The 25,067-nt window shown below is 50.3% G+C and overlaps 1 protein-coding gene across 1 annotated transcript in view; it reads right to left on the bottom strand.

Moving 5' to 3' along the window:
- The window catches only part of gch2 (GTP cyclohydrolase 2), a 54,372-nt gene extending 31,764 nt beyond the window's left edge, over positions 1-22,608 (bottom strand). The window contains exons 1-2 of the mRNA XM_038813110.1: positions 21,948-22,608; positions 3,521-3,630 (exon numbers count right to left, since the gene is read on the bottom strand). Coding sequence (XP_038669038.1) covers positions 3,521-3,630; positions 21,948-22,251 — 414 coding nt within the window. The 5' untranslated portion in view covers positions 22,252-22,608. The remainder of the gene's footprint in view (positions 1-3,520; positions 3,631-21,947) is intronic.
- Positions 22,609-25,067: the final 2,459 nt, after the last annotated feature.

The following is a 25,067-nucleotide window of genomic DNA, read 5'->3' as shown; positions in this document are numbered from 1 at the left end:
CGGGAACCCCCCCCCCCCCCACCTACCGTCCCTGGTGCATCTGGCGGGCAATGGGCAGAACAGGGTGGCACCACAACATCCCAATCACCCGAGGTGCTGCCGGGCCTATCCAGGCTGGGCCGCCCCAGGAAACGGCTGCTAAAGGAGACTCTAGTCACAGAGTAGGGGTTACAGGAGTCCGCCTCGAGTTCTGCTATACCGTCTGGGGGAACACCTAGACATTGTAAGAAGGCCCGTAAGGCCAGAAAGGTAGACACTGAGTAAGTTGGCATGGGTGCAGGGCACAGAATAGTTAAATGGGCTAGGGCACATGTACAGGACGTCCGATATTAAACGCCTTTCATACCTATGTATGCTGCCTCTGTGCTCTCTCCGATGTGTGCGGGGGTGCAACGGGGACTGGGTGCCAGGGTTGGAGCGGGGTGCAGCGATGGAATATTGAGTTCCGGTAGGCGTCGGGCGGCATTCTGTTGCCGTCCATCCCCCTTGTCCCGTGCATCGGCGCCCCCCTCACCAATCTCTCATCTGGAGAGGAGTGCGCTTTGTCCTGATCCTCTCCTGCCTCCTCCTCCAGCACATCGCCCTCTGCTGGGCTACGTTGTGCAGGACCAGCAGACCACAATGATGCGGCTGTCCCTCGAACATGCCAGGGATGAACGATTGGGCCAATATAAAAGAGTCATGCACACTGCCAGAGTACCTGGCGCAGATGTGCATGATTGTAATCTTGTGGTCACAGACCACCTGCACATTCATTGAGTATGTACACTTCCTGTTCATGCACATGACCCTTTCATCCGAGGTGGGCCGCATGGTGATGTGCACTCCATCGATCGCACCCTGGACCATGGATATCCGAGCAAAAGCGACGAACCCCGATGTGCGGGCATCCTCGTGGGCGCGGTCCACAGGGAACTGTATGTATTGGTCCGCAATGTCATACAGGGAGTCATTGACGGCCCGGATGCACCTGTGCATCGATGGCTGTGAGATGCCAGACATGTCCCCACTTGGTGACTGGAACGACCCTGTCGCGAAGAAGTTGAGGGTGACAGTCACCTTGATGGTCACCGGGAGGGCATGTCCACCCCCAGTCCCACGTGGTGCCAGGTATGCCATAAGGTGGCAGATGTGGCCGACAGTCTCCCGGCTCATCCAGAGTCTCCTTCTGCATGCCCTGTCCAAGAAGTCCTCGAAGGACATGCGGCGCCGGTAGACACAAGGCCTCATCGCACGCTTCAATGGCCGTGGCATACCATCCTCCTCCTCCTTGGTATCCTTGTGCTGTGGCTGCCGCTCGGCGTGGTGCTCCTCTTGCGCCTCTCTGGCGTGTGACCCTTCCGCCTGGGTGGCTTGCACGTGCCTGACTGCGGCCCGCTCCTCTACAGCAGGCTCCGCCATCTCCCTGTCACGCCCCTGCTCCAGCTCCCTCTGGGACTCATGCAGGGCAGCAGCCCCCACCACAACAGCCAACAACGCTGGAAAATGGCTAAACATTGTACGATCTGCAGGGGGTTGGTATAGACAAAGTTTCATCATCGGCATACCCCCGCCTCCACAGCCAGGTGCCATGGGTTACATGGTTGGACACGACTGCCAGCACGTGCCCCAACACGCCCCCTCGGTGCCCTGAGACCTGTTAGCCGTTCCCCCTGCCAGGGACACCGTCTGGTGGCACTGACCTCACCGGGAGCTGCCATGTGTGCTCCACTGGACCTTCTCGCTGGTGGGTGCCGCCAGCTGGGGGGGCATGGGGGTTCTGGCACAAGTGAGGACAGCCAAGATGCCTGAGCCATGACGGGTTGGGTGGATATCCGCGTGTCCGCCATCATGGCGTCTGGGCCGTTGGATCCGCCCTGTCATGGCGGGCCGTGGCCGCCCACAGCCTTTGTCTCCCCCACCGCTCCTTTGCCAACCACCCACCCGGCAGCGTATGTGTGGGAAGACCCCACCCCCCCAACCCCCGGGGGGGCTCCCTCACACCGCCCTCAACCACGGCCTTGTCGCTTCCCCTCCAGGGGTCCCCACCCCCAACGCCGTCAACCACCTCCTCCCACAGCATCAGCCAGCACGACTGGTTGACGCTTTTTTAGAACATATTACAATGGCGGCATCATGACATCCGGTCATGCCGGCGGGACTTCGGCCTATCCGGCCCGGAGGATTGCTGGCCCAACGGAGAATTGCCACAACGACCGCTTGCCATGATCCGCCACGCGCGCCCTTTTTTTTCAGCTTCGTAGAATTGCGTTCCGGCGTCGAAGCGGCATGGCGGGATTCACGTGGCACCCCGGGCTTCTCCGACCCGGCGCGGGCTGAGAGAATCCGCCCCATTGGCTTTCAGAATCCATGGTTAAAAGGTGCAGTTGATTGTCTTTTAGCCAATTAATTGCAGACCTGCCTGTCCTCCAGGGGTTTCCACATATTCACAAAGATGCTCCAGTTAAATGCTGGCTTCTTGAAAACACCTTCACTTTTTGACAAATTATCCCTCCACACACACACACTGACACCCAACTACTTGGCAGTTAAGGCAGGCAAGTGGGATGTGTAGGTATCTCTTTCAGAGAGCTAAGCTGTGGCAGAGAAATCTCGTGGTGCAGTGGGTAGTGTCCCTCCCTCTGAGTCAGAAGCTCCTCTGAGGTTGAGTCCCACTGCAGGACTTAATGACCAAGGAAGGCACGTTCATAATGCGATCAAACAGGTTGAATGTGTCAACCTGCAAATCCTTCCAAACATGGCAATGCCTGGTGGTAAGAGCTGGAGAGACCCCTGGTCAACCATGCTTGATGCGGATGGCGTCCTTTAAGTTATACGTCTCTGGACAGACTGGCGACCTGGCTGGCAATTGCTCACCATGGAAACAGATGAAAGTCTGCCTTAGTGCAGAATGGAATTGTAATGGAAACTGGGGCAGTGGGTCAAATGCCTCCCTTCTGTGGTGTTAAATAACACTTTACTATGAACTACTTTACACATATTGATTGCGTGCAGTTCTGGTCGCTGCATTATCGGAAGGATGTGGAAGCATTGGAAAGGGTGCAGAGGAGATTTACCAGGATGTTGCCTGGTATGGAGGGAAGATCTTACGAGGAAAGGCTGAGGGACTTGAGGCTGTTTTCGTTAGAGAGAAGAAGGTTAAGAGGTGACTTAATTGAGGCATACAAGATGATCAGAGGATTAGATAGGGTGGACATTGAGAGCCTTTTTCCTCGGATGGTGATGTCCAGCACGAGGGGACATAGCTTTAAATTGAGGGGAGATAGATATAGGACAGATGTCAGAGGTAGGTTCTTTACTCAGAGAGTAGTAAGGGCGTGGAATGCCCTGCCTGCAACAGTAGTGGACTCGCCAACACTATACGCATTCAAATGGTCATTGGATAGGCATATGGTCGATAAGGGAATAGTGTCGATGGGCTTCAGAGTGGTTTCACAGGTCGGTGCAACATCGAGGGCCGAAGGGCCTGTACTGCGCTGTAATGTTCTATGTTCATACACACTTCGTATCATGTACTAACCTTGCCAAAAAATGGAACTAAATGATGCTCACAAAGTGAAAACATATCGATATTTTTCACAATAACTATTTCATCGTGGTCCTCATCAAAAATAGCATCATTCAGAATATCTGAAAAAGACAGAAAGAAAGATTTGTACAAGACAGGTGCTGAAGTTAAACTAAGGGAACAACTTAGTCCTAGTTCTTCATATCAATTAAATAATTTATGCCATTTACCAAGAAATTAAAACAACATTTAGACTGGCAACATTTTATATCGAACATAAAATGCAAATTTAAAGGTGTATAAATTCCAACACATTGTCCAATAGCTTTATTAAACATTTCTCAGCACTGGACTCTTCCAAGAAGACATATTCGGGAGATTAGAACCTGTGACGTTAAAGGAATAATAATCTGCAAGTGCAGACAGTGTATGTTCTAGGCAGCAAGACAAGAAATGAACTGACTACATGTAATATTTTAAGAGTCTCAGAAAATATGACGCACAAGCCTTGAGAAAAACAATGATAGTGTGATACAAAATACAAACTTACCTAGTCAGCGAGCAGGGGCTGGGAAATCCATTCCTGGCAGGCCGTGGGAGTTGGATCAGGAGCTCGCTGTGCATGCATAGTACACTATTTGAAGTTCTTCAGGCTGAAGACATGGGCCCAGTGCGCTTGTGCTAAAAGGGAAATGGTGCCAAAAACCCAATCATGTGATAGGGACGGAGCACCTTTGTCCAGAGAGGGGACTGGGATATATCACAAAGAAATTCCCAGACAGGGGTCAGGCTGAGGTACCAAAGAGAGAGGGGCAGAGAGATTTCCCAGTTAAAAAAGAGGGGCAAAGAAAGAGTCTCCAGGCAGAAAGAAAAACTGGAGGCTTAAAGAGGCGGGGGCTCAGGAGAAGTCCCGGTGATCAAAGAGGTTCAGGAGAAACTCTGGTGATCCTTTCTCCCTCTCAGAGTCCATCGTGGCTGGTCCACGTTTGTAATGACCAATAGTAATTGGCGCCCAGCTGACATCCTGCTAGTGGGCGGAAAGATTGCGGGAGGGGTGAGATCAGAGTTTAATCTCGTTAAAATACATTTAAATCAGCTTCTGGGCGACATCCAGTTTCAGCCGGCAGGAAGGGCCCGGAAAGGTCACAAACAGTTTTGCACCGGGATCAAATTGTTGGCCTCACACCAAATTTTCCCGACATAGTAAGATTTGCGCCAGAAGCAACACAGCCGGTAAATCACTCCCTCAATTTTCTTCTGCTCCAACGGTTTTTGGATTTTAATGCCCGGTTTCAGGGGCAGTTTTTCAACAAGCTGATATAGGAAGGCATAAGGAAGGTGGGGTTGTTGAAAACTCCGAAGAAATCCACTGGGAGGAAGGGGACGAGCAAAACTTTGCCATCGAGTGAACAGGTGAGCCCAGCAACAGGAAAGATGGCGGAGGCTGGATGGGACCGTTCCTCTCACAGTGGAAACTCTGACCGAGGTGATGGCCGGAGAATTCGAGAGGCAGTTCACTCAGCACATGGAGGTGCTGCAAAAGGAGATGATGGCTGCGATGAAGGAGTGCCCCGGTGAAGGTGGCAGTGTCAAAGACATTGGCTGAGGTGCGGGAGCAAGGAGATAAGACGGGGGTGGAGGAGGCTCTGTCGTGGCACAGAGACCAGTTTACCACTATGGGTGAGGAGCTGCAGAGGGTGGCGGATGTTAACAAAGGGCTCAGAGCCAAGGTGGAGGACCTGGAGAACAGCTCGAGGACATAGAACTTACGAATTGTAGGCCTGCCTGTAGGGGTGAAAGATCAGAGGCCGAATGAGTACTTCGCAAAGATGTTGGCAGAGCTGTTCGGGAGGGGGGGGGGGGGGGGGGGGGGGGGGGGCATGGGTGAAGAGCCCTCCTGGTATGAGCTGGACAGGACCCATTAGTCGCTCAGGCCCAAGCCGAATGCAAATGAGCCAGCGAGGGCAGTTAGAATTTGCTTCCTTATGTTTCATGAAGAAGGTCCTGAGTTGGGCAAAGCAAAGACTTGAGGTGAAGTTGGAAGGCGTTACTTTTGGATATACGAAGACTTGGCGATGGAGTTGGCGAGAAAGCAGGTGGCCTTCGGACGGGTGAAGGCAGCACTCTACAATAACAGTGTGAGGTTCGCCGTGGTCTTCCCAGTGAAGCTGAGGCTGACCCCCAATTCGAGGGACATCTACTTCAAGACGGTGGAGGCGGCAGAGGTGTTTGTGAAGGCTGAAGGACTGGAACAGAAATGAGAGATGGAACTGAGATTGGGTCTTGGACTGAGGGAATGGGAACTGTGCTTACCCTTTATCTCTCTTTTTAGGTTGTTTGCGGTTCTGTATTTGTAGTGAAAATAATTGGGTGTTTGGGTTGGTTGAACGGGAAGGGTAGTTTACCTTTGTTACAGTTTACAGTTGATTACAATTAGATTGGGCTTTGGAGTTAATGGCAGTTTTCTGGGCCGCTGTTGTTGCGCTGGTTTTGTTTCTTTGTCTTTGTTTTCAGGGGCTGGGTCATGGGGAAGGGGATTAGGAGGAGGCGGCCTGGGCTGGGGCCTCCTCACTAGCAAGTGAAGGTTGGCTAGTGAGCAGGAGTGTTGTGGGGTGAGGAGTTGCGGTCCTTGGAACCTGGTCGAACAGGTTTTGATGGGGCTGGGAGGTGTGAAAGGTGGGGGGTTGATACTGGGAGAAGCGTTTGCAAGAGGAAGTGAATGGGAGAATTCTGGGAAGAGGGAGAGGTTCGACTGTAACAAAGGGATGGGGCAGGTAGAGGAGAGGTTGGTGGCACTGGCGCACGTATATGGCTCCAACTGGGATGATACGGGGTTTGTGAAGAGGGTGCTGGGTGCCTTCCCAGATCCCCATGAGTTGATAGTGGGGGTCGTATTGGAGTATGGTGCAGGAACCGAAGGGGAACAGGTCTCGGCCCCGCTCGCTGGGAGAGGTGTTTGCAAGAGGAAGTGGATGGGAGGATTCTGGGAGGGGGGAGGGGTTCGACGGTAACAAAGGGATGGGGCGGGTCAGGCCTGAACAGCAGATCCCAGGGTTATGATGAAGGTGGATAGGAGGGGTGGGGGGATGAGACTCCACCCCGGTCAGAATCTTCACAAGGAACGTGAGCAGGTTAAGGGGCCGGGTGAAGAGATTGAGGGGTTTTGCGGTGACGAGATGCAGGGGGGTGCCGAAGGCCATGGCTGAGCTTATGAGGGAGATGGGAGGAGTGCACCTGTGAAGGTTCCTGTACCCGAGGGGAACGTGAGTATTCGTTTTTCTCCCTGGTTCACAAGGTGAACTCGAGGATAGACTTTTTCATGGTGGGTGATGCACTATCAATTATGACAGAGTAGAATGTAATCGGGGCTTTATTACACAGAGATGTGTGGCCTCCTACAGCAGCTGACAAAATGACTGCTGTTCGGAGAGCACACACATTTATACTCTGCCTACTGGGCGGAGCCAGCAGGCAGGGCTCTACCCCCCTACCTGTAGTACAGGAACCATACCATAATACCACTATATACAATATAATACAACAGTGGTGACTCCCACAGTGGGGAAGGTGTTATTGGCTGGGATGAGGAGATCGCAGTCCTCAGCAATTGTTATTTTGGATTATGCTCCTCATTAATTGGATATGATTGTGGAGAAGGGAATGGCCCGGAGGCTGGGGTGGAGAATGGACGTGGAGTTGTTCACGGACTGGAGCATTTTTTTATTCTCCATTTTCACATTTTCCTTCAAAATTTACACCCCACCCACAGACAGTAAATGGTAACAAATACAAAATCAATCCCCTTAACAATAACAACAATCCCATCTTCCCACCACCCCAAACAATGGCCCACCTGTCAATATATGCATCCAATAAAATAAACCCTCTCACGGTGGAAACAAAAAACAAAGGAGAAAAAGAAAAAAGGAGTCCGGGACCGCCCATGGTCACCCTAGAGTCCACTCTCCCCACCCCCCCACACTCAAGGCCGTCCAACCTCTGAAAGAGTACCGTACATGATACCCAAGAGTTGTAAACCCCCTCCCCATCCCTCCCCTCCAACTCCTCCCGCCCACTGCCTCTTGTAAAACTCCTCCCCCCAACCTCGGTTCCTTCCCCCCAACTTTCCACCTGGCTAGACCACTCGGACCCTGTTCTGCTAGGCTCCGATGGCCGCAGCCCCTCCACCCACCTCACTCCCGTTCACTGGCGGGTTTAAACCGGCCAGCGCGGAGGCCCCCGCCCGGGTCCCTTTCCCCCTTGCCTGGCCCTAGGAAAGCCCAGAAATCCCCTTTTAGCACACACACCCCACATATCCACCTACACCCCCAAAGAGCCCTCACTTCGAGTGAAAGTCCCATCACTTCCCTTGTCCAAATATATACAACATTGGCTCCTTTAGCCCGTGCACCTGCACACAGTGAAACAAAAAAAGATAAAGAAGAAAATACAGTCATGAGGTTACATCGGCGCATGGCCATTTCTCAATTTCTCAGTTCTGCCACAGTCCTTCTGCCTTCGCAAACTTCTCCGCTACTTCCGCCGTTCCAAAGTCCTTGAGCTTGTAAGTCACCCTCAGCTTCGCTGGATATACAATGCCGCACTGCACCTTGTTAATGTACAGTGCCCTCTTCACCTGGTTGAAAGCAGCCCGCCTCCTCGCCAGCACCACCGTAAAGTCCTGGAATACACGTCTACCAGCTCCAGCCCACTGCACCACCCGCTTCTGCTTGGCCCAGCATAGGACCTTCTCCTTCACACTGTACCTACGGAAGCACAGAGTCACTACCTTTGGCAGCTCACTCGCCTTTGGTACAGGCCTCCATGGCCGATGAGCCCGATCCAGTTCATATCGGGAGGGATCCTCCCCCTCCCCCAATAGTTTCGCCAGCATCGTGGCAAAATACTCAGTCGGCTCCAGCCCTTCAACTCCTTCAGGCAGCCCCACAATCCTCAAATTCTGTCGCCTGGATCTATTTTCCAGGTCTTCCATTTTTCCTCACAGATCCTTGTTAATCTCCATCACCTTCCGCATCTCCTTCCCCATCGAGGTAAGTTGATCACCGTGCTGCAATTATGTCTCCTCCGCTTCCTTCAGAACAAAGAAAATTACAGCACAGGAACTGGCCCTTCGGACCTCCCAGCCTGCGCCGATAAAGCGCCTCCCCTTGCTCCCGCACCTCCGTCACTGCGCTCACCACTGCTGTCATCACCGGGGGAAATTGCCTCCTCCACCAGCACACTCAAAACCTCCCTCATCTCCTTCCTCATTGTCTCCATGTATTTTGTAAACTGCCTTTCGAATTCCGCAGCCATCACCGTAGTTATTTCTTTAGCCGTAAGCAATGCGGCCTGCCCTGGTGCTCCAGCCTCCAGTTTCTTTACCGACCCCGCGGTGACCTTTCTACTCCCTGACGGACTTTCAGCTGTTTTCACGGCCGTTTTTTTTTTACTGATCCTCGACATATCCCTTCCCTGTGCTTTCTCCTGACATTTATTGCCTTCGCTGCCCCTAGGACCGGGCGTTAACTCCCGACAACGCCGTTCCCGAACGGGAGCCCTCCAACACGCGGCTGCCTCCCGCCCGCCGTCACCGGAAGTCTGCAGCGGACTGGAGCTTTTGTGATAAGATTGGGAAGGTGATTGAGGAACATGTGGGATTAATTGCACGGGGGATGTCTCACAGTCGGTGGCTTGGGAGGCTTGGAAGGCAGTAGCGAGGTGGAATGTGATTTTGTTCAAGGTTAAGTTGGACAAGGAGGAACACCAAAAAGTGATAGAGGAGATTTTAGAGGTAGATGGGAGGTAGGCAGGGGACCTGGACTCGGGTCACTTGGCCAAAAGGAAGGAGCTGCAGGTGAGGTTCGACCAATTGTGCACAGGGAAAGCAGTGCGCTAGTTGAGAAGGATGAGGGGGTGGGCAACGAATACGGGAAGGTGGCTGCGAGGGGAATAGTTCAGGTACAGGATTGGATGGGCAAGCTAGTGATAGCCCTGGAGCAGATCAATGAAGTATTTGAGGAGCTTTATAAAGATCTATGAAGCCAGATGCCATAGTTCGCTTGTGCGGCGACTATAAACTCAGTGAATACGGCTTCCCGACTCGACCGATACCCAATGCCTCACATAGAGGATCTCTACGCGCAGCTTGCAGACGGACTCTCGTTCACAAAATTAGATATGGGTCACGCCTATCTACAGTTGGAGCTGGACCCTGCCTCCCGGCCATATGTAACGATTAATACACACTGGGGCCTGTATGAATATACACGTTTGCCCTTTGGGGTCTCCTCTGCCTGCGCTATTTTTTAACGTGTCATGGAGGGCATTTTGATAGGTTTACCGCGTGTCGCTGTCTACTTTGACGACGTTTTGATTAGAGGGACTTCGGAGCAGGAACATTTGGAAAATTTGGAGGCTGTCTTTAGACGCTTTTCGGAGGCTGGAGTCCATTTACGTTGTACGAAGTGCGTCTTTCAGGCGAAGGAAGTAGTCTACCTAGGTTATTGGGTGGACCGCGAAGGTTTGCACCCCGTCGCAGAGAAGGTGCGCGCAATTCAACAGGCCCCCGCCCCGACAGGCACTTTGCATCTTCGTTCGTTTCTCGGCCTTGTAAACTATTACGGGAAGTTCTGTTGCACCTTCTGCAAAAGAAGAATCACACCTGGGTTTGGAGTCAGCCACAAGAAACCGCTTTCCGGCGAGTAAAACAACAATTGTCGTTGTCTGGGTTACTAACCCACTATGATCCTGGAAAGCCTTTGCTCATCACATGTGATGCATCCCCATATGGGATTGGGGCTGTCCTGTCTCACAAGATGGAAAACGGGGCCGAGTGGCTGACAGCTTTCGCCTCTCGCACATTGACTGCAGCGGAAAAGAAGTACACGCAGATCGAGAAGGAGGGCCTGGCGGTGGTCTTTGCGGTGAAATGCTTCCACCAGTACGTATATGGCTGCCACTTCACTATCGTGACTGATCATAAGCCTCTGCTGGGACTTTTCCAAGAAGATAAGCCAATACCGCCCATTGCTTCTGCACGGATCCAGCGCTGGACTTTGTTGCTCACTGCATACGAGTATTCTCTGGAGCACAAACCAGGAACCCAGATAGTGAATGCCAACGCACTGAGCCAATTGCCTTTATCGACCGGCCCCATGTTGACCCCCACGCCCGGATGAGGTGGTTGCAACCCTAAATTTTACGGACGCCCTGCCCGTCACGGCATCACAGATCCATGAGTGGACCCAGATGGAGCCAGTCCTGTCAAAGGTTCGGCACATAGTCCTGTATGGTGGGCAGCATAGACAGCTCCCAGGCGAGTTGCGGGCATTTTCCTCCAAGCTGTCCGAATTCAGCGTGGAAGACGGCATCCTCTTGTGGGGGACGCATGTGATTGTCCCGGAAAAAGGACAGGAGCTGATACTAAGAGACTTGCACAATGGGCATCCGGGTGTGACCAAAATGAAAATGTTAGCCCAGAGTTATGTCTGGTGGCCAGGCCTCGACACTGACATTGAGAAGGTGGCCCAAAACTGCTCCATTTGCTCGGAACATCCGAAGCTTCCGCAGGCCATGACCCTACATCACTGGGAATGGCATGGGTGGCCTTGGGCGCGCTTGCATGCGGATATCGCCGGCCCTTTTCAAGGATCCATGTTCCTTCTACCAATCGATGCCCAGTCTAAATGGTTAGAGGTGCATAAGATGGCAGGCACAACGTCCTGCCCAACAATCGAGAACATGCATTTGTCTTTCAGTACGCATGGCCTCCCCGAGGTGCTGGTCACGGACAACGGCACTCCTTTCACAAGTGAGGAGTTTGCGAGGTTCATGAAGGTAAACGGCCATATCCGCACCGCCCCATACCACCAGGCTTCAAATGGGTTGGCAGAACGCGCAGTGCAAACATTCAAACGAGGCCTAAAGAACCCGGGTCGATGGACACGAGACTGGCTCATTTTCTGTTTTCATATCGGACCACCCCCCATGCGGTGACTGGTGTAGCTCCCGCGGAACTCCTAATGGGTCGGAGACTTCGCACCCGCCTTAGCATGGTTTTCCCGGACATTGGCGCAAAAGTACGCCGCACACAAGAACAGCAGGGACATGGTTTTTCTCGGGTGCCACACTCAAAGCCTGCGCAGGTCGTTGCAGAATCGCGTGGAAATAGAGATGCCAAGATGACGGAGGCAGTAGACTCCGACTCCGAGATGGAGACACAGGGCGCCTCCGAGGGGGAGTCCTCAGGCCCACGGGCCGTGGAATACAAACGTTACGGCGTTCATCACGGAAGCGCCGTTCTCCGTCTCATTACACGCCTCCCGATCCAGCGCCTCGTGCAAATGGTGTCCGGCCTGAGGCAAAACGAGTCCGACGCCCTCCTTCGCCAGGGTCTTCGGTGGATTCCTTGGACTTTTGGGGGGGGGGGGGGGGAATGTTATCACCTGCCTGCTTACCACTGGCTGGGGACTAATGGCAATCCCACAATCCTTTCAGAGTGTGAGCTTCCCCAATGAGGCGGCGGGGGTGGGGGAGAGAAATCATTAGCAGATTCCCTACATAAATAAAGCTGGCCAGTTTGGAACCAGCTAGAGGAGAGTGAGCAGCAAGGGAGTTGCTGATGCTGCTGCTGTTGTGTGTGTATTTATATATATATATATATATATATATATATGTAATTGTGAATAAATGTTATTTCTTTCTATCCTTCAATTCGTGCTGGATTCTTCGTGGCCCTCACAAAATCGCCCAGTTTAAGGTGTCATTATTTGCCTCATGCAGCTTGACTGATAAGTGTGTTGTGATGTAAAAGTCTGATACCCATCTTTTATGTGGTAGATTTAATTACCTATTTGTATTGTAACAGCTGATACAGAGAGATTAAGTATCATTTTAAGTAGATTTATTTGTTAATCACCAAGTTAGGAATCTGCTCAAGCTTAAAGGTATTGTCGTCAAACATAAGCTGCTGAAATCATCTGTCGAGCCTATATTCAGTTTGATGGAGCGGTGACATGTTGCACTTCCAGTTGATTGTTTTTATATTAATCATACACACATTGCATACAATGGCTAGGGGTCAAATGAATAAAGCAACTTTTATGTATTTAATATTATGTCTTGGCAAAAAATCATTTAGCAAAAATACTTAGGTCCAGTTATCCCTCAAATGCGAATGAATTCAAGCTATTCTACAGAGTGACAAATTCATGAAATCAATACCCAAAGCAACTGAATAAAAATTAGAAGATTAGTTTCTGACATTAATTTTTGTAGGAGTTCTTGCATACTGGCTCAAAAGCCACAGACATTTTAAAAACCAATTTTTGTTTCAGTGAATCAACATTTTGGACAGGTTGTCAAGGCAGATTGTAAATTAATATAAGCGCAAGACTCAATCTATTGAGATGAGGAGTGAATGGGTCGCTGTGGATGCAGTCTCCCACATAAATGTTGCTGAAATCAGGTCTCTTTAATAGTCCTCCTCCACCATTCTTGTTATTAACATCACATCACTGTTGGGGTTGAAATGTAGGTTAAGCAGTGCTTTAGACAGATGAACTTTCCTTCAGTCAATGTTCTCATGTCTTCGACACAAAGGTACTTCCCTAGTTTGTGAATCAGTGATCTGACGCTCTTCCTTATGTGATGCGGTGAGACTAATCATTCATAAGATATATAATATAATCTTTAGTATTGTTACAAGTAGGTTTACAATAACACTGCAATGAAGTTACTGTGAAAAGCCCCTCGTCGCCACACTCCGGCGCCTGTTCGGGTACACAGATGGACAATTCAGAATGTCCAATTCACCTAACAGCACATCTTTCGGGCCTTGTGGGAGGAAACTGGAGCACCCGGAGGAAACCCACGCAGACACGCGGAGAACGTGCAAATTCCGCACAGACAGTGACCCAAGAGGGAACTGAAGATGGCACCCTGGCGCTGTGAAGTAACAGTGTTAACCACTGTCCTACAGGCAAGCTGCCATTAGTTTCAATAGTCGCTGTGGAGATAAAGCATTTTTGGAGGTCCAAAAACATATGGAGGCTAGTTTTCAGTTCTTCAGTGTAGCCGAACAGGTGCCGGAGTGTGGCGAGTAGGAAATTTTCACAGTAACTTCATTGCAGTGTTAATGCAAGTCTACTTGTGACAACAAAGGTTATTATTATTATTGTTCTCACTATCGGAGATTCACCTACAAGGAGCAAATGCTGGAAAGTCAGGTTTGTGTGGTGAATGGTCTGTGTTTCCCGCCCCCCCCGCTCCCCACACTGTGTGCCTAAACTCTGAATGTGTGCTTCAGGTGGGTGAGGCTCCTTACTTGGAGTGCAACATCAGAAAATTACCTGTTACATTTCAACGTCTCAATACAGGACCTGTAGAAAATAATCACATTTATTTCAACTGAAGAATTGACTTGTTTAAAATAAATGGATTCATGCCTCCATTAAAGTTATATAGAGGGGAATTTGATACATGTACATTAAGGACTGCTACCATTACCATTGCCTGCAAGTTTCATCTATTACCTAATCACAATTGTAATCATGCTCTCATCTTTGACAGCTTGCTTGATGAAATAGACAAGAAATTGCACCATGCAAATCTGTGTGCAAAGTAACTATTCTCATGGATTATATCGAACACCTGAGGGAATTTCCAGGCTGTTATTTTTCTTTCACTATGAACAAAGAAGCAGCAAAAGGGGGTTCGACATTCAGCTGTATCAGCGCAGGTGGTGGAAAATAGCAGGAAGCCACAGGAATTATGTTGAGGGAGTTTATAATATTTATAACTGGCTGGATTCTCCATTCTGAAGTGCTACCTCCAGTATAGAATCACGGGAACTGCGCATGCCAGGAGAAATTAATGTCATGCAAATGGGCCACCACGCAGTCCATGTGCAGCCTGCACAATTCCCTACTGCCGTCTGATTCACTGGGGTCGGGATTCTCCTTCACAGCCTGACAAGCTGGAACAGCTTTCACTGGGGTCGGGATTCTCCTTCACAGCCTGACAAGCGGGAACAGCTTTCACTGGGGTCGGGATTCTCCTCCACAGCCTGACAAGCTGGAACAGCTTTCACTGGGGTCGGGATTCTCCTTCACAGCCTGACAAGCTGGAACACCTTTCACTGGGGTTGGGGTTCTCCTTCACAGCCTGACAAGCTGGAACAGCTTTCAAGCGCTGCATTCAGCACAGACTGTCATCCCAGCCAAGGTGATAGCTGCTAAAATACCTGCTCCAAGGTTCCTGGAGTCAGAGATCGACCGAATGCTGGACACCATTGAGGAGAGGAGGGGCACCCTTTTCCCCAGGGTGTGGTGGAGACCCAAGCCCTCCAATCTCAACAACTCCTGGGATGATACCTATGCAGAGACCCCCAGACAGAGGTGGGCACGGCAGCACAGTGGTTTGCACAGCTGCTTCACAGCTCCAGGGTCCCAGGTTCAATTCCCAGCTTGGGTCACTTTCTGTGCGGAGTTTGCACTTTCTACCCATGTCTGAGTGGGTTTCCTCCAGGTGCTCTGGTTACCTCCCACAATCCAAAGATGTGCAGGTTAGATGGATTGGCCATTCTAAACTGCCCCTTGTCTCCAAAAAAGGTTTGGTGGAGATAGGGTAAAGGTGTGGGCTTAGGTAGGGTGCTCTTTCCAAGGGCCGGTGCAGATTCGATGGGCCAAATGGCCTCATTCTCCACTGTAAATTCTCTGATTCTATGAGGTGACAGAGGCTGTCAGTGCTGCCAGCCTCTCCAGGAGGACTGACATGCAATGCTGTAAGAAGGTGAACAACCTCCTCAGAGAAGCTTGGGTGAGTAACCACCTCTGTCTCCCTGGCATCATTTCAGTCCCCCACTCTTCACACATGCCCCCAATCCCCTACCTCTGCCCCCAATCCCCTAAAGGCCAACAACACTCCACCTTCCTTAGGTCCAAGGTAGCAGAATTTGCTGACTGCTACGAGTGATGTATAGTATTTTTAAATAATATTTTATTAAGGTATTTGAAAAATTTTATAACAGTAACAAAAACAATGACATCAACATGGGAATATAAACATTTCCCCCCCCCAGCCCAATCTTCACACACCTCAACCATACAACAACAATCCGCTCTGCCACCCTTCCCCCCCCCCCCCCCCCCCCCCCCCCCGCCCCCCCCCCCCCCCCCCCCCCACCCTTGAAATACCACATCTGCTGACATTTTTTTCCCCGAGAAAGTCGACGAACGGCTGTCACCTCCGGGAGAACCCTAACATTGACCCTCTTCAGGCAAACTTTATTTACTCAAGACTGAGAAACCCAGCCATGTCAGTAACCCAAGTCTCTACACTCAGGGGCTTCGAGTCCCTCCACATTAATAAGATCCGTCTCCGGGCTTCCAGGGAGACAAAGGCCAGAACATCGGCCTCTTTCGCCCCCTGAACTCCCGGATCTTCCGACACTCCAAAGATCGCTGTCTCCGGACTCGGCACCACCCGTGTTTTTATCACCGTAGACATTGCCTCAGCAACACCTGCCAAAACCCTCTAAGCTTCGGGCAGGCCCAGAACATGTTGACAAAAAACTTGCTCATCCGAGCCACTATCATGTGTGCCCGGTGGACTACCTTAAAATATATCAGGCTAAGCCTCACGCACGATGAGGTGCTATTAACCCTGCTTAGGGCATCCGCCCACAGACCCGCCTCTATCTCCCCTCCTAGCTCATCCTCCCACTTGCCCTTGAGCTCCTCCGCCTCCGAAAGCTTCTGGTAAATATCCGATACCTTCCCCTCTCCCACCCAGGTACTGGAAACTACTCTATCCTGTATCCCCCATGGCGGCAGCAGCGGAAAGGCCGGCACCTGTTTTCTCAGGAAGTCTCGCACCTGCAAATACCTGAAACCATTCCCTGCTTGCAATTTAAATTTATCCTCCAAAGCTTTCAAGCTGGGAAAGCTCCCATCTATAAATAGATCCCCCATCCTTCTAATTCCTGCACTCTGCCAACTCCAGAACCCGACATCTAGCCTACCTGATACAAACCTGTGGTTGTTATAAATCGAGGTCCAAATCGATGCTCCCTCTACTCTCTTATATCTTCTCCACTACCCCCAGATCCTCAGGGCCACCACTACCACCAGACTTGTGGAGTATTGGGGCAGCACGGTAGCATAGTGGTTAGCACAATTGCTTCACAGCTCCAGGGTCCCAGGTTCAATTCCCGGCTTGGGTCACTGTCTGTGCAGAGTCTGCACATTCTCCCCGTGTGTGCGTGTGTTTCCTCCGGGTGCTCTGGTTTCCTCCCACAGTCCAAACATGTGTGGGTTAGGTGGATTGGCCATTATCAATTGCCCATAGTGTCCAAGGTTGCCCTTAGTGTTGGGTGGGGTTGCTGGGTTATGGGGATAGGGTGGAGGTGGGAACCTTGGGTAGGGTGCTCTTTCCAAGAGCCGGTGCAGACTCGATGGGCCGAATGGCCTCCTTCTGCACTGTAAATTCTATGATGAGGCCAGCGAGAACGGCAGAGGTGCCATTACCAATGCTCCCAGACTGGTGTCTTTACATGACGCCGCCTCCACCCTCTCGCATGCCGACCTCTCCCCCACTACCAACTTCCTGATCGTGGCTACATTAGCCGCCTGGTAGTAATTGCAAAAGTTCAGCAGCACCAACCCACCTTCCCCCCGACTGCGCTCCAGCAACACTTTCTTAACTCGCGGGGTTTTACTCGCCTACACAAAGCCCAAAATAACCTGATTCACCCGCTTGAAAAAGGCCTTTGGGATGAAGATGGGAAGGCACTGAAAGCAAACAGAAATCCGAGGAGGACCGTCATTTTCACGGTTCGTACCCTCCCCGCCAGTGACAGTGGGAGCATGTCCCATCTCTTCAAGTCCCCTTTCATTTGTTCCACCAACCGGGATAGGTTTAACTTGTGTAGTGCCTCCCATTTCCGGGCCACCTGGATTCCCAGATCTCGAAATCTCTTCGCTACCATTCTAAGCGGCAGCTCTCCCAATCTCTTCTCCTGTCTTGACTGGATCGCAAACATCTCGCTTCTCCCCATGTTCAATTTATACCCTGAAAAATTGCCAAATTCCCCCAAGATTCGCATTACTTCCCCCATCCCCTCCAACAGGTCCGAAATGTACAAGAGCAGATCATCTATATAGAGCGAGACCCAGTGCTCCACCGCATCCCCCCCCCCTACCAAAACTAGGCCTTTCCAGTTCCTAGCGGCTCGTAACACCATGGCAAATGGCTCTATGGCCAGAGCAAACAGTAACAAGGAGAGGGGACACCCTTGCTTCATCCCGCGGTGTAGTTCAAAATACCCCGACCTCATCCGGTTTGTACTCACACTCGCTACTGGTGCCTGATAGAGCAACCACAGCCAGTCAATAAAGCCCTCACCAAACCCAAACCTTCCCAGCGCCTCCCACAGGTAATTCCACTCGACCCGATCAAAAGCCTTCTCCTCATCCATAGCTACCACCACCTCTTTCTTTTCTCCTTCTGAGGGCATCATAATAACATTTAGAAGCCTTCAAACATTGGCCTTGGGTTGCCTGCCCTGAACAAATCCCATCTGGTCTTCCCCTATCAGCCCCGGGACACAGTCCTCTATCCTTGTGGCCAGTATCTTAGCCATCAGGTTGGCATCCACATTCAGTAGAGAAATCGACCTGTATGACCTGCATTGCTCCGGATCCTTCTCCTGTTTTAAGATTAATGAAATCGGGGCCTGCGACATTGTTGGGGTGAGGACTCCCTTCTCTCTTGCTTCATTAAATGTCCTCACCAGCAGTGGGCTCAATATCTCTGAAAACCTCTTAGAGAATTCCACCGGGCCCGGGGCCTTGGCCGACTGTATGCCCTCCAGAGTCTTTATTATTTCCTCAATCTCAATTGGGGCTCCCAGCCCCTCCACCAGGTCCTCCTCCACCCTCGGGAACCTCAACTGATCCAAAAACTGTGTCATCCCCTCCACGCCAGCCGGGAGTTCTGCCTCATATAATTTACTATAAATGTCCTTAAACACCTCATTCACCCCCGCTGGGTCCAGGACAGTAATATCGTCTCTACTCTTTACTTTACCTATCTCCCTGGCCGCCTCTCTTTTCCTCAGCTGGTGCACCAACATTCTGCATGCCTTTTTCCCCGTACTCATAGGTTGGCCCCCTTGCCTTCCTCAACTGTTCCACTGCTTTCCCTGTGGTCAACAGTTCAAACTCCACCTGTAACCTCCGCCACTCTCTCAGTAGCCCCGTGTCCGGGGCCTCCGAGTATCTCCTGTCCACCTGGAGTATCACCTCTACTAATCTATCCGTCTCAGCCTGTTCCACCTTTTCTCTGTGGGCCCGTAAAGAGATTAATTCCCCTCTGACTACTGCCTTCAAAGCTTCCCAGACCGTGGCTGCAGAGACCTCCCCCATATCCTTAGTTTCCAGGTAGTTCTGGATGGACTTGTTAACCCACTCACAGACCCCCTCATCCGCTAGCAACCCCATATCCAGTCTCCACAGTGGGCATTGCCCTCTCTCCACACTAACCCGTGGATCCACCCAGTGCAGGGCATGATCCAACACTGCAATTGCCGAATACTCAGTATCCACCACCTTCGGTATTAGCGCCCTGCTCAGAATAAAAAAGTCGATGCAAGAGTATACCTTGTGGACATGTGAAGAAAAGGAAGACTCCTTCATCCTTGGCTGTGCAAACCTCCATGGGTCTACTCCCCCATCTTTTCCATAAAACCCTTCAATTCCTTTGCCTCAGCCGGCCTCCTCCCTGTCCTGGGTTTTGACTGGTCCAATTCCGGATCAATGACTGCGTTGAAGTCCCCTCCCATGATCAGGTTATATGACTCTAAGTCTGGGATCTTATCTAACACCCGCCTCGTAAATTCCATGTTGTCTCGGAGCATATATGTTCACAAGTACCACCCGCACCCCCTCCAGCTTCCCACTCACCATTATGTACCTACCTTGTCTGTCGAGTGGTGTATAGTTAATCACAGCTGACAAATAACCCTGTCCCTTAACTACAATTTTCTTGACACCAATATTGAGGAAGAACATGTCAGAGGCATGGGTCAGACGATCCATGAATCTTTGGAATCGGTCTTCTTTTTGGGCAGCTAGTGCAAGATATTTTCTGAACAGGATATGCTGCACTTTTGCCTTGGCATTTAATCTTCATTGATTGAGGACTCTCACATCCGATCATGCCCAGTACATTCCTTCCACGTCAGCAGGGAAAGCATATGTCAGTAGGACAGAAAAAAGGATGCCAAAACAGATTGGCATGAAGACACAGCCCTGTTTCACTCCATTCTTGATCTCAAAACAGTCAGGACCATATGATACTACAAAGATTGGGAGATCAGCGATTTTCTCTCGCAACTGATAGAAGTTCATTCTAGAGGTATCAAATGAGATCTCCACAAAAGCAAGGTAGAGTGAAGGTCCATCAACACGATAGTTTGGCACTTTGCCACAACAACAACCATGGTGCCCCACAGGAGGGTACCACCTTACACAGTTCGCTCCGAGAACTTGGAGGAGAAAGCCTTCAACTTCCTTCATCATTATTAATGCTGGTCATCACATAGCACCAGATGCTGCAACTTGGCAAGTACAGAGTCGGTTTGCATCCAGTCACTAAACTGCATCGATCCCATATGGTGATGCATCGCAGGTAACATATGGTTTTGAAGGGTCGAAAATGCGTCAGCACACCCAAAGATGACAACTGCTGTTTCACCTTCTTAAATGCCTGATTCTGGGCATTATTCTTTTCCCAAGGCTGGTGCTTCTTGTGGAGCAAATGAAGGGGACCAAGGGCGACATGTGGCCCAATGTTTAGTACTGGGACTGCGGCGCTGATGTGGTGGTGAGAGACTTAAACATTGCGGGATTAGAAGAAGAATGGGTGACTGACATGAGGAGGAGACAGAGACCCCACCGGCATGATGGCGACTCCAACTAAAATGAGAGAAACTGAATGAAAACGAAGGTACCTCGAAGGTAGTGCAGCGCTCCCTCAGCTCTAATCGCAGGTTTGGAGCTGCAATCCACAACATTTTACATGCAGCAGACATCTGGGCTGGATTCACCGTTTTTGAGGCTAAGTGCCTGATGCGCTATCAATCGTACTAAAGACTCGAAAGGGTACAATAGAGGCGTTATTACAGTTAGATGTTTATCCTCCGACTGCAGCTGGTAGAATGACTGCTCAGGAGAACTCATGCATATTTATACGGCTCCTTGTGGGCGGAGTTAGTCGGCAGGGGCTACCGGCGAACCTGTAGTACAGGTACTGCTGTACATCCCCTAATACAAGCACACACACAATTACACAGTGGATCACCACAGTGCCGATGCCAGCGTGGGAACTGTGGCATTTTACGACACCAGAATCGGCACCAAACCCTCAACGATCCTGTGACCGGTGAGGGGCTAGCAGCACCGCCGAGTAAAACACCCGGCGCCCATGATATAAATGGCTGGAGAATGGCCGGGTCCACGGCCATGCATGTGCAAGCCGAAGACCTGCTGCAGTCGCGCTGCAAAACATGGCGCCTGTCGTGCGCGGGCCCGTCCTACCAAATAGTGTGCCACTCCCTACCAATCCCTCCATTCCTCGCAGATGCCCCCGCCCCCCCCCCCCCCCAGCCAGCCAGCACATCTCCCAGCTGACTGTGGCGGCACTAGCCACAAACCGCAGCTGGCACACCAGGTTCCCAACTGCTGATACCATAGGGCTCCCACTTCCCACTTGGTCGGAAACTTGGGCCTTCAGGTGATGCGCCAATGCCGTTCCAATGGCATGTGGCACGCAACGCAATGACACCAGTTTGGAGGGGGTGGAGGATAGAACCCTGGCACCGCCCCCAATTTCGGCACCGGGATGGATGCTCCGACTCCACCCGATCACGGTATCAGCTTCTGGGAATGGTGAATCCCACCAAAGGTTCTTCTTCCATTGCCCTTGCCAATCTGTGCTAAAAAAAAAACACATATACAGGCAGCTGTGGGTGTGACCAGAGTCAACAATTAGGTCATATGAATGGGCGACAACTTATATGGCCACCACCATCCTTCTACCTGATCCTCGGGAGTTTACTCACACTGCTGTCAGTCCTCACAAATATCAGACGGAATGGATCTTCCAACTCGCCCCTTTCAATCTGCATCAAACCAGTTGCTGCTGGCTCCTTAGATGCTCGATTGACAGTCAGGGCGGTGTTTGTGAGTGAAGATACGCTTTAAAAAAAATCGCGCGCCAACTCGGTTGTATTCATTTCTCCACAGGTTAAGTGACGTGCGCCATGGAGTGAACGACAACCACGCTTTCGAGTTGATTAAACTGCGCTTCACAAAATGCAACATAGAAAGCCAGCAGGTGCAATCGAATAGATTGAAAAGGAATTGTTTTTTTTTACCGGGAATGCTGTCCTGATAACCTTTGGTGAAGAACTGCATGGCTTTGGCGGCTCTCCTGGGGGTCTTCAGCAGCCCCTGCCTCTCGGGGTTCTCCCCGAGCCCCCTCAGGATGCTGGTGTAGGCTCCCTCCAGCGCAGCCAGTGCGTCCGCTCCGCTTGGCGCCTTCTCCTCCTTCCACTGCACCGTCACTTTCTTCGGCTCGAAAGCCTGGTCGCCAAAGCCCTCGAAGCAGCTGGCCACAAAGTTCTTGGCGCAGCACACGCCGTTCATGTCTGGAGTGACTATCTGTTTGGCGTACTCCATGCTGCCCGGGATTGCTCTGAGGAGACGCCACGCCAGGGAAGACCGACTCTCTGTCACCCTGTCTGCCGACCTGCGCCTCTCTATTTATACCTCAAGAGATTAACGGGAGACGAGTCTCGTTTACATTTTTCCCTGCGTTGCTCACACGTCAGCGCTTGTGCCAGTGCCACAGAGCCATATTAAACTGACTGGGGGCAGGGTTATGTTGCAGGAGGTGGGGGCGGTGGGAGGTAATTGCCCATCAGAGATGAGGATGTTTTCCATCCCTCCGGGGGGCAGTGCCACGCTGCTACTTCCATCACAGACTGATTTTAAATTGACAACCATCAGCTGTGGGTGACAGTGAGTGGACCTTATCGCATCCGGCCAGATAAATAAAAAAGCCGCGCCACCACCACCACCCTCTCCCCGTTAAACACAAGAACAAACGTCAAACCGGCCTCCTCATCTTTTGCTGTACATGATCTGGCAATGCTGGGATTAGATTTGATGACGACAGACTGCGTGCTGGTTTCTGATAATAGACAAAGATCAACAATGAAAGGCGCCTGTAAAAGGTGAATGCCAGCAAAAATACTGGGAAGAAGTTTGTGTATGGTACATGCGGGGTAAAAGAAAGGAATGCATTTGGGAGTAAACTCAATAATCAACAGAGGGTTTATTAGATGGTTGTGGACTGTACAATGGTTTGATCCAGACTGAGGGAAAGCCCGCAAGGTAGCCGATGAGGCCACCGACTATCAGTGACAGACTCTTAAAAATGACTAGTCAACAACACAACAACCCACAAATATAACATCCCTTCCCCATTACTTCTGAGGTCCAACACAACACATAACTATAATATTTTACATAGTCATTAAGACATGTATACAAGAGGCAGGCATTAAATCATTACACAGGTGTAATACAGCTAATTGGAAAGACAATCTGGCGGGCGTCTATTCTGCACTGGTTGCCTACGCACTTCAGGGGCTTGATTGTTCGATGACCTTAGAAGTACTCTCGGGTTCTTCAGTGGATATCTCTACCCTGGAAGGAGTTACATTCTCTTTTGCAGAAGGATTCTTCGGCAACCTCGGCTTCAGCGGATTGACCAGAAGTCACAATCGATCTGGTGGTATGGATGGTATTTTCTCTTGAGGTAGTTCTGGCACAAATGGTAGTGGCACATCCATACATGTAGATAACAACTGATCTACATGTCTTTTCCACACTAGCTCATCTTCAGTTTGTACTGTATCGAAGATTGGGCCAGTTTGAGCCAATACAGTTGCAGGAACCCACTTCTCGCTGGTCAACATTTGTTATCCTTCCTTAAACAAGAATGTTTTAGAATTACCTTCTCTTAAAATTTGTGACTGCTAATTGCATTTTACTATCTCTGACATCTCCTGTGGTAAAAGTAAATAAAATGTGGCGTAGTGGTATTGTCACTGGGCTAATATACCAGAGACCCAGTGTAATGCTCTGAGGACCCAATTTCAAATCCTGCTCTGCAGATGGTGAAATTTGAATTCAATTAAAAAAATCTAGAATTAAAAGTCTAATGATGACCATGAAACCATTGAAATCATAAGGTGTTAGTGAGGCTACAGCTGGAGTATTGTGTTCAGTTTTGGTCTCCTTACCAGAGAAAGGACGTACTGGTGCTGGAGGGTGTGCAGAGGAGATTCACTAGGAGAATCCCAGATTTGAGAGGGTTGGATTACAAGGAGAGGTTGAGTAGACTGGGACTGTACTCGTTGGAATTTAGAATAATAATAATAATCACTTACTGTCACAAGTAGGCTTCAATGAAGTTACTGTGAAAAGCCCCTGGTCGCCACATTTCGGCGCTTGTTTGGAGAGGCCGGTACGGGAATTGAACCCGTGCTGCTGGCATTGTTCTGCATTACAACCCAGCTGTTTAGCCAACTGTGCTAAACCAGCACCAGAAGGATTCGTGGGGATCTTATAGAAACATATAAAATTCTGAATGGAATAGATAGGATAGTTGCGAGGAGGTTGTTTCCACTGGCGGGTGAAAGCAGACTAGGGGGCGCAGCTTCAACATAAGAGGAAGTAGATTTAGTACTGAACTTAGGAGGAACTTCTTCACCCAAAGGATTGTGAATCTATGGAATGCTGACATAGCCTGTAATGCCCACATCCCATGAACGAAGAAAACAAAATGTAATTCTCAGCTTCCTCTTCAGGAGTAGTAAAATACATCACCACAAATCTATTTAGATGCCAACGCAATGAACCTTGGTGCTTGTTGACTTTTGATGGATGTCAATGGCTGGACCAAACAATCAGCTAAACCATTCATGGATGGAGGGCAAGGTGCTGATTTTATGTGTTGGATACTACTCATCTTCAAGTAGTCCTTAATTCCTAAACCGTGAAATGTGGGTCATTGTCACTCACAATTTGTTCTAGTCCCAAATCTGGCAAAAATTTAATTGAGCTTTTTGATGGTTTGTTCTACAGTCGTTGACTTTATGAGGACCACCTCAGGCTGCTTGGAGTGTACATTTATAACAACCATGAACATGTGCCTCTCGTATGGACTTGCAAAGTCAATGTGTAAATGATGCCAACACATTTTAGGCATTTCTTATGGATGCAATAGGGACAATGGCAGTTACCCACGCATGTGGCTGGCAGTCCTGCTTTTTCCTCGATCTGGGTGTTTAATTCCTGGCCACCAAAAGTAACTTTGTGCAGGTTCCTTCATTCAAACTATACCTGGTTGTCCTTCATGTAATTGTTCCAATACCCTTTGTTACAGTTTTGGAGGAATTAAACAACATAACGGGCTACAAAGCAAA

The sequence above is a fragment of the Scyliorhinus canicula genome, chromosome 1 (assembly GCF_902713615.1).
Source record: "Scyliorhinus canicula chromosome 1, sScyCan1.1, whole genome shotgun sequence".
Classification (NCBI taxonomy): domain Eukaryota; kingdom Metazoa; phylum Chordata; class Chondrichthyes; order Carcharhiniformes; family Scyliorhinidae; genus Scyliorhinus; species Scyliorhinus canicula.
The sequence above is the reverse complement of the archived record's forward strand: the minus strand, read 5'-3'. Positions and strand labels throughout refer to the sequence as shown.